Source organism: Mastomys coucha, unplaced genomic scaffold, assembly GCF_008632895.1.
Source record: "Mastomys coucha isolate ucsf_1 unplaced genomic scaffold, UCSF_Mcou_1 pScaffold3, whole genome shotgun sequence".
Classification (NCBI taxonomy): domain Eukaryota; kingdom Metazoa; phylum Chordata; class Mammalia; order Rodentia; family Muridae; genus Mastomys; species Mastomys coucha.
The window spans coordinates 28101079-28111291 of NW_022196909.1; the positions used below are offsets into that span (position 1 = coordinate 28101079).

The window sequence follows — 10213 nt, forward strand, 5'->3', positions numbered from 1 at the left end:
GACACAAAATCACCATAGCCAAGCAAGCCTTGGCGATTCCCTTCTATAATCTCTGTACTTGTGAGGTAGAAACCGGTGAGTTTCTGAGTTCCAGGCCAGCCATGACTACTTAATAGACCTTGTCTTTAAAAATCATTGCTGGGTAGTGCTGGTACACTCACCTTTGACCCCAGCACGAGGGAGATAGAGGCAGGTAGCTCTCTGTGAGCCTGGTTTACTGAGTCAGTTCTAAGACAGCCAGAGCTACACAGAGAAACCCTGTCTCAAAAAAAATTAAAGGAAAACTACAAATCACTGTAGCATTGTTTTGCTTTAAGACATACTCAGAAAGCTGGGCAGTGGCGCCCACCTTTAGTCCCAGCACTTGGGAGGCAGAGGCAGGCCGATTTCTGAGTTCCAGGACAGCCAGGGCTGTACAGAGAAACAAAAAAACAAAAAAGATATGCTCAGAGCTTGCATTTTCTTTTTCTTGTTTTTTTTTAACTCTCAGATGGGAAAAAAGTGTGGTATTGTAACTCATTCTATAGCCCAGGCTGGCCTCGAACTCAGAGATCCGCCTGCCTCTGCCGCCAGAGTGCTGGGATTAAAGGCGTGTGCCACCACCTCTTCAGTGCTGCTGCTAATAAAAGGTGTATTTGTGGGACAGGCCGGACATGGTAATATATAGTCTAGCTAGCAAGAGCCTATGTTTAAAACCCAGTTCATTGAAATGAACTCTTGTTTTTGTTCTGTTAAATTGAAATACAGGTTTGAATAAGCCCCAGAGACAAGCGATGAAGAGAGTTCTTCTTTCGAAAGACTACACGCTCATCGTTGGGATGCCAGGGACAGGAAAGACAACCACAATCTGTACCCTCGTAAGCTCTGAAACTAAACACTTGTATTGGATCCTTCCTTCCTGAGTTTTCGATGCCCGATAGCACAACCACTGTTAAACCTGAAGACCTCGAGGTTAAAGACCAGTTCCACAGTCAGGCAATTAAAGCAAGCTTTATTTTGTACTGGCTAGGAAGATGGGCACGGGCCAGGTCCATGCCCAGGATTCCCAGAGAGTGGCACTGAATTAAGTCAGGTGCCTAGAAAGGCCAAACTTGCAAGGCTACATACTTGCCATATTTTGTCCAGTTGGGGGCCAAGCATCATATCCTGATGTACTCCATGCCTATATGTCTCTCGTCTAGATGTGATCAATTACATCCTGTGTAGTTGGGGCAATCAACCTTGTTAAATTGAAACCCTGTGACTTGTTATCTTAACAAAAACAACAGCCCCCAGCATTCCAGGAAGTTATCTGTCCTTGGGCACAGGGGGCTAACAGTTATTTTAGCCCTTATACAGCTGGATTTTTGCCTAGTGTGATGGCTCACACCTTTAATCTCAGGGCTTGAAGGCAGAGACACGAGAATGGATGTGTAAGTTTGAGTCCAGCCTGGTCCACATAGCAAGTTCCAGACCAGCCAAGAATGCAGAGACCCTGTCTCATTTAAACAAAAAAATGATAAAGTAACAATGCGTGGTGGTACAGGCCTACACGCACACCACTCTGGCATCAATATGATTAATAGCATTGTAAAAACACCTTAGGCAGGTGAGATGGCTTAGCAAATGTGTTACTGAACCCGGTAATCTGAGTTCAATCCCAGAATCCACATGGGGAGGGAGAGAGAGCTGCAGGTTGTCCTCTGACCTTCACTTGTGTGCACAGCATGCATACATGGACAGAAATAAGTTAAATGTAATAAAAAAAGAAAATCAATGCTGTATAATGATTGTTGGTCATTTTAGTTTTAAAACTCTTTAGAAATGTTACTTAACTCCACTCCTGGATTCCAGTCTTACTGGATGTTGTGTTTGTGAAAACTGTAGCCTGGCGATGGTGGCGCACACCTTTAATCCCAGCACTTGGGAGGCAGAGGCAGGTGGATTTCTGAGTTCGAGACCAGCCTGGTCTACAGAGTGAGTTCCAGGACAGCCAGGGCTACACAGGGAAACCCTGTCTCAAAAAAACCAGAGAGAGAGAGAGAGAGAGAGAGAGAGAGAGAGAGAGAGAGAGAGAGAGAGAGAGAGAGAGAGAAAGAGAAAGAGAGAGAAGAAAACTGTAAACCTGTTAACGGTTGTCATTCTCAACCTCCCATTTCTAGGTGAGGATCCTCTCAGCCTGTGGGTTCAGTGTTCTGCTGACCAGCTACACGCACTCTGCCGTTGATAACATTCTCTTGAAGCTGGCCAAGTTTAAGATCAGCTTCTTGCGCTTGGGTCAGTCTCATAAGGTCCATCCGGACATCCAGAGGTTTACAGAGGAGGAGCTCTGCAGATCAAGGTCCATTGCATCCTTAGCCCACCTAGAAGAACTCTACAACAGTCACGTAAGTCAGCCGGATTCTTACTGTGTGTGCTTGTGCGTGTGTGCCTGTAGACATCAGAGGACAGTCTCTGTTATGTCTCTGGTTGAGACAAGATCTGTTTGTCCTGGAGCTGCCAAATAGACTAGGCTGGCTGGCCGGGAATCCATCTGTCTTCACAAAACCTTTTTGTTTTGTCTGTCTGTCTATCTATCTGTCTGTCTGTGTGTCGGTCTATCTATCTATCTATCTATCTGTCTATCTGTCTATCTGTCTATCTGTCTATCTGTCTATCTGTCTATCTGTCTATATCTATCTATCTATCTCATAGACCAGGCTCACCTCAAAGTTACTTTGTAGTTAAGCTTGCCCTTGACCGCCCCCGAGAGTTTGGGATTCCAGGCCCATGCCACCATGCCTGCCTTGCTGTCAGTTTGAGCCACTTTGTACGTTAGGTTCTGATCCTTTCTTTGCATGCATAGTTACCTGGTCTCCCTCTCTGTACGTTGCCTTTGTCCTCTTCCAAGCATCTCTTGCAGAATAAGGGGGCTGGTAATGTCCCCTGGAGGATCAGGCTAGCGGTCCTCTCTCAGACCCAGCAGTTTAAGGCCAAGCTGTGCTGCATAGTAAGTTCAGGGGGACCCTGGACTAAACTACGTGACAAGAGTCTCTCAAGGAAGAAACATACTATAAATGTTTCTGAATTAAATAATATTGAGAAAGTCTTGCTGTTGGGGTGGGGTGGTTTTGATCTTTTAATTTTATAAAGTGGCAGGGGTTGGGGGAGACCGGTACCATCTTGACATTCAGTAACTGACTTGTTCTCTGTGCTTATTTGTAGCCTATCGTTGCAACAACCTGCATGGGAATAAACCACCCAATATTCTCCCGGAAAACCTTTGATTTCTGTATTGTCGATGAAGCCTCTCAAATCAGTCAGCCCGTCTGCCTGGGCCCACTGTTCTTTTCTCGGAAGTTTGTGTTGGTGGGGGACCATCAGCAGCTTCCTCCCCTGGTTCTCAACCGGGAAGCAAGGTAGGTAGATGCTCTTGTCTGCGTCCCGTTGCTGTGTCAGACACTGATCAAAACCGTCCTGGGGGAGGAAAGATTATATTTGGCTCACAGATTACAGTTTGCCACTGAGGGGAGTGAAGTCAGGAACTGCAGCAGAGGCTCACGGGGAGCACTCCTGACAGGCTTGCTCCCAGGCTCGTGGGGAGCACTGCTCACTGGCTTGCTCCCAGGCTCACGTTTAGTGACCTTTCTCATGCAGTCCAGGTCCCCCTGTCCAGCAATGGTACAGTGGGCTCCGCCCTGCTCTTGCATCAGAGAACAATTACAAACCGCCCCACAGACATTCTATATGCCAGTTTGATGGAGACAATTCTTCCTTTGACGTTTGTTCCCTCTTCACAGTGTGTTTAGTTGATAACAGTGGGATATGCTTTCATTTCATTTTAGTGTGTGTGTTTTGTTTCTGAGACAGAATCTCACTATATATCCATGGCTGGCCTGGAACTCACTTTGTAGGCCAGAGATCTGCCTACTTCTGCCTCCCAACCTGTGCGTCCTTACCCAGGTTTCTGGGTTTTATTTTGTTTTTTAAAGATTTATTTATTGCCGGGCAGTGATGGCGCAGACCTTTAATCCCAGCACTTGAGAGGCAGAGGCAGGTGGATTTCTAAGTTTGAGGCCAGCCTGGTCTACAGAGTGAGTTCCAGGACAGTCAAGGTTACACAGAGAAACCCTGTCTCGAAAAACCAAAGAAAAATAAAAGGATTTATTTATTATTATACATAAGTACACTGTAGCTGTCCTCAGACACACCAGAAGAGGGCATCAGATCCCGTTACAGATGGTTATGAGCCACCATGTGGTTGTTGGGACTTGAACTCAGGACGTTCAAAAGAGCAGTCAGTGCTCTTAACTGCTGAGCCGTCTCTCCAGCCCTGTTTGGTTTTAATAGATGGATTTTGCCATATTGTTCAGGCTTGAAGGATCTTTTCTGCCTTATACTCTCACCTCAGGCTTCTAGAGACCTGGGAAGGCAGACCCATGTCACCACTGTGTCACCCTCAGTATTGAGGCTTTAACCGTAGGAGCTGGGGATGTGGTTCAGTTCTCACCCCGCTTGCCTGCCGTGCATGAAGGCTTGGGGTCAGTCCCAGAAATGCATGAACCAAGCACAGTGCACATACTTCCAGCACTTGGGAGATGGATGCTGGAGGATCACAAGTTCAAGGCCATCGCTGCTACCTTTCAAGTTTGTGGGTCCATCTGGGATACTTGACCCCCGTCTCAAAATTAAAAAAAGAAAAATGAAGCAAGTTTTCATTTTAAGCTGGATTTTTGGGAACCAGTGAGATTGCCCAGCGGGAAAAGCACTTTCCCAAGCCTGAGGCCAAGTTTGATCCCTGGAACCTCAGTTAAGGTGGAAGGAGAGGGCCACCAAAGAAAACTTGCCCTCCAGCCTCCCCAGGAACTCCACATACACATGGGTGGCTAAGGTTAAAAACTTAGGCTGGGCGGTGGTGGTGCCCACCTTTAATCCCAGCATTTGGGAGGCAGGGGCATGCGGACTTCTGAGTTCGAGGCCAGCCTGGTTTACAAAGTTGAGTTCCAGGACAGGCAGAGCTACACAGAAAAACCCTGTCTCAAAAAAGAAAAAAAAGAAAAAAACAAATTAGTTGGACTCTTTTTAAGGGACCGTTCAGTGTGTTTATGATACCATTTGTTGGCAGAGCTCTGGGCATGAGCGAGAGCTTGTTCAAGAGGCTGGAACGGAACGCAAGCGCTGTCGTGCAGCTGACCGTGCAGTACAGAATGAACAGGTGCGTGCAATCCGCCAGTCCAGGGTGCCTGCCTGCCTTGTCTCCATCTCCGTCCAAAGTCCTAACGGAGGTGGTGTTCTCTGATTCTTCCAGGAAGATTATGTCCTTGAGCAACAAGCTCACATACGAAGGGAAGCTGGAGTGCGGGTCGGACAGAGTGGCCAACTCAGTCCTTACCTTGCCCAACTTCAAGGATGTCAAGCTGGACCTGGAGCTTTATCACGATTATTCTGAGAACCCCTGGCTGGCTGGAGCGTTTGAGCCAGACAATCCCATTTGTTTCCTTAATACAGATAAGGTAAGACGAGAGAGAAGAAAATTTCCAGTCTTTTAAAATATTTGTCCTAGTATTGAAATGCCTCAGCTTGCTGTGCCTTTTTGAGCTGATTGCTTAGAACCAAGTCTAGTACATCCTCACGTACTTCCACACCTCAGCGCAGCACCACAGCCCTGTCTGTCCGTCCTTCTGGTTCTCCCCTGGCCAGCCTCAGACATTGAGATCTGTGATCCTTACCTGGGCCTCACAAGCGCGCTACCAAAGTTGAGTGAGGCGGGGTGTGGTGTTAGGAGGATCAGAGGTTCAAGATCATCCTGGGCCACTGGTGTAGTGTCAGGCCATCCTGGGATGCCTGCCTGACATTTCAAACAAGCAAACATTTTTTAAAAAAAACCACCATACATACGATGAAGGCTGTGTGGACAGATCACTCCTTGGAGCATTCTTTCAGGCTTGGTGGGACTTTTCTGCTGCATCATTTGAATAAAAGGCACCAAGATACACAGTGTAGGGGTTGGAGAGGCTCAGTGGTTAAGAGCACTGGCTGTTCTTCTAGAGGACCGGGTTTGATTCCCAGCACCCACATGGCAGCTCACAGTTGTCTCATGCCCTCTTCTGACCTTCGTGAGTACCAGGTAAACACATGACACACAGACATATATGGAGATAAACACCCCATATGTTTTAAAAAAAAAAGATGTGTCTGTGTTGGAGCAGTGATGTGGAGCCAACGTGATTGTGAGGGCTCTTGCCAGGTGCTGTCTTTCCTGCCTGTGATTTCCATGAAACAGGCAAGCAACAGTGAGGCAGGTTAGAGCCAGCCAGAGCTGTAGTGTGCTTATTAGGAGTTATCATGTGCTTTCCGGAAATAAACTCTGTGCCTGTGCACGCTGAGTGCATGCATGTGCATGTGTGTGTGTGCATGTGCCCTGCTGTGTATCATTTCAGACTTCTTTCCATTTATCAGCAAACCTTGTAGTCAGCCGGGTAGTGGCAGAGCACACCTTTAATCCCAGCACTTGGGAGGCAGAGACAGGCAGATTTCTGAGTTCGAAGCCAGCCTGGTCTACAGAGTGAGTTACAGGACAGCCAGGGCTATACAGAGAAACCCTGTCTCGAAAAACAAAATAAAACAAAACAAAACAAAAAAACGAAACCTCTTAGTATAGCCCCCTGCTGCTTGAACCTGACAGATTGCATCTCTGGCTCACCCTTCTCTGCTTAGGTCCCAGCTCCAGAACAAGTTGAAAGTGGTGGCGTGAGCAACATCACGGAAGCCAGGCTCATCGTCTTCCTGACCTCAACTTTTATAAAGGTAAGGTAGATGTTTCCAGGCTAGTCGCTATGCATGCAGAGTAATTATTGACTGCTTTGTTAAATATTGTCAGACTCTAAGGCACAGAAGATCTGGTGTTAAAACTTGTTCATTGGGGGGTTGGGAATTTAGCTCAGTGGTAGAGCGCTTGCTAGAGGCCCTGGGTTTGGTCCTCAGCTCTGGAAAAAAAGAAAAAAAAAAGAAAAAACTTGTTCATTAGGATAAGTCAGGTAGGATCTGGAGAGATGGCTCAGTGGTTGAGGGCTGGTGTCTTAGAAAGTTTCCATCATCCATGTTAGACACTTCACAACCTCCTCTAACTCCAGCTCCCAGGATCCAAGCCCCACTTCAAGACTCTGAAAGCAACAATCAGAAAACTTAAGAATTCCCCCCCCTCCAGGATAAAACCTTTATTGCTGAACATAAAATGCCCACCACAGAGGCTTGGCCAGTAGTCTCTTCCCTGGGCAGAAGTCCTGAGTAGGGAGGGTTGGGGGCACCGGTCCTACAGTTACAGTCACTGCCACATAGGAGACAGGCTGGGATGAACCTCCCATGGCACCCTGATGGGTGGGGAACCAGGGACAAGTCCTATAACGAGGCTGGATGCCGTGGAGGAGAAGAGGGGAAGAGAAGAATTTTTTGTTGTATTTTGTGACAGGGTCTCTCTCTACATAGCTTTGCCTCTCCTGTAGCCCAGGGTGGCCTAGAACTCATAGATCTACCTCCCTCTGCTTCCAGAGAACTGGGAATAAAGGTGTGCGCCACCCAGTGACGTGCAATTTCTTTTTTGCTAGCAATTTGTGTCACTGCATAGTGTCCTGAGTGTGTAGGGTCATTAGAACCCTTGTAGGGAGTCGCTCTGATGCTCCGATTGGGAATGATGCTGAAGGTCCTGTTCTCCAAGTAGGGGTCAATCAATAAAGATGCTAGCAGCCGATGGCTGGGAGTAAGAGGCAGGACTTCCAGTTCCCTGTAGGCTGGAAGCCTCAGGAGGAAAAAGATTTGCCATGCACCGCAGGGAGAAAGCCAGGAGCCCATGTGAGACCTTAGGCAGAGAGTGGTCTTTGGCCGCTTCCCGGACACAACTAAGCTGAGGGCAGACTTAGCGTGCTGAGCTGGACTAACTGAGCAACTGAGCCGAGGGCAGAGTCAGAGGTGTTGCTGGGAGTGAAGGGAGGGGCAGGCTAGCCGAGAGAAGCGTAGAAGAACCCGGCCATTGAGCTAAAGCATATTAAAAATGTGTGTGTGTGTGGGGGGGGGGAGTCAAAAAAAAAAAAAAGTAAGTACTGAGTGACGGTAAAGCTTAAAGAACTTAGAAATCAGGATGGATTCGGCACTTAAATCATGTTCGTCTTCCACACAGGCTGGCTGTAGCCCCGCAGACATTGGCGTCATTGCACCATACCGGCAGCAGCTGAGGATCATCAGCGACTTACTAGCGAGGGCTTCTGTTGGGATGGTGGAGGTTAACACAGTCGACAAATACCAAGGAAGGGACAAGAGTCTCATCCTGGTGTCCTTTGTTAGGAGTAATGAGGATGGGACTGTAAGTTGACTATCTGCTACTGACTGATCCTCTCCCTCTCCCCCTCCTTCCGGTCCGGTCTCACGTTATCAGTGCTAAAATCCAAGGCCCTGGTTTGCATTGCTAGCCGGCAAGTACCTCACCAGTATAGCGATGCTCTGCATCATTCTCCCTTAAAAAGTTTTTAGACATTTATTATACATATGTGAGAAAGAGTGTTTTGCACACGTGTATGTTTGTGTGCCATCCATGTGCCTGGTATCAGAGGTCAGAAGAGGGTGTCAGATCCCCTGGATCTGAGGTCACAGGTGGGATGTGAGAGGTCGTGTGGGTGCTGGGAATTAAACCCAAGTTCTCTGGGAGAGCATCAAGTATCCTCATCTACTAGGCCATCTCTCCTGCCTCCATCCCACTCTCTCTTTCTAAATTTGTGTGTGATTGGAAGACAGGTGGCTCAGGATAAAAGCACTCGACTATGGATTTTTTTGGGATGAGTTTCAAGACATTTTCTCTGTGAAGCTCTCACTCTGTAGGACAGGCTGGCCTCAATCTCAAAGATTTGCTTTGCCTCTGCCTCCTGAGTGCTGGGATTAAAGACATTTGCCACCACCACCCGGCACATTTGACTCTTAAGTCCAGTGACCTGAGCTCGATCCCCAGAAACCACACTGTAGGACAGAACTGACTCCCCAAAGTTCTCCTCTCACCTCACTCCTGGGACATGGCACTTGTGCGCTGGCATACATGACAGTCATGGTAAATACAGATGTGATCAAAACAAGGAGACAGGAAGAGACCCACTTGGTAACAGGCTTGCCTCACAGGTGTGAGAGACCCTGAGTTCATATTGCATGTAAAATGCTGGTGTGGTTGTGGACTCCTGTAAGTCCCAGTGAAGGCAACGTAGATATAGAAAGAAGCAGGAGGATCTCCAGAAGCCTGTAGACAACAAAGAAATAGCTGAGGGGGGACACCTAAAGTTCTGACCTCCATATACAGGCAGGTAGCACCTCCCTCCCTCCCTCCCTCCCTCTCTCTCCCTCTTTCTCCCTCTTTTTCTCCCTCGCTCTCCTCTTTCACACACACACACACAGAGATGTAAAAGTAAAGCAAGCTGGGTACCAGAAGACAAGCAGGTGGATCTCTGAGTTCCAGGCCAGCCAGGGCTTCTTGCCCTCTATCTATCTATCTATCTATCTATCTATCTATCTATCTATCTATCTATCTATCTATCATCTATCCAGGCCCTGATCACTCCGCCCCTGCCTAGACCTATCTTAAGCTCACTTTTTACCAACTCCTGACCCAGCCTTCCCATCTCTACCACTTAGAAGCTGGGATTGCAGCTGTGTGCCCCCATGCCGGACCATGTTAACCATTTGTATATGTATAGCTCATACTGGGAAACAAGGCTGTTCAAAGGATGTATTAGAAACATTGTCGTGGTGTGACTAGCTGTCCACTCTTTACCCGGCGGGCAACCATTGTCCTTTCTTCTGTCCCCGAATTCTTAGAATACTTATCTCTTCTCTGTAACTGGGTGATTGCACTTGGGTTGACTCATAATACGTCATGAGTCAGGATTTTGTTTTTAAGACTGACTCATATGCTGGATGTTGGTAGTGCACAACTTAATTAGCTTAGGCAGAGTCAGGCAGATCTCCATGTTCAAGGCCAGCCAGGTCTACAAAGAGAAACCCTGTCTGGAAAAACAAAAGCAAACAAGAGATTGAATCATGTTCTGTCACCCGTGGAATCACACTGACTTTGCTCCTCATCTCGGTGTGTGTTTGAATCACTTTCACCACATTTGGGGCATTTTTTCACACAAAGTACTCTTCAAATTCATAGACACTTTCAGGGTTTTGTTTTTATTTACTTTTTTTACTCTTTAATACCCTTTCCTTTTTTTTTTTTTAA

The 10213-nt window shown here is 47.3% G+C and overlaps 1 protein-coding gene across 3 annotated transcripts in view; it reads left to right on the forward strand.

Moving 5' to 3' along the window:
* Dna2 (DNA replication helicase/nuclease 2) overlaps positions 1-10213 on the forward strand; it is a 28078-nt gene that overhangs the window by 14894 nt on the left and 2971 nt on the right. For all 3 annotated transcript variants that reach the window (XM_031348155.1, XM_031348156.1, XM_031348157.1), the window contains exons 13-19: positions 748-857; positions 2142-2366; positions 3184-3377; positions 5084-5173; positions 5267-5471; positions 6676-6765; positions 8132-8314. In XM_031348155.1, coding sequence (XP_031204015.1) covers positions 748-857; positions 2142-2366; positions 3184-3377; positions 5084-5173; positions 5267-5471; positions 6676-6765; positions 8132-8314 — 1097 coding nt within the window. The remainder of the gene's footprint in view (positions 1-747; positions 858-2141; positions 2367-3183; positions 3378-5083; positions 5174-5266; positions 5472-6675; positions 6766-8131; positions 8315-10213) is intronic.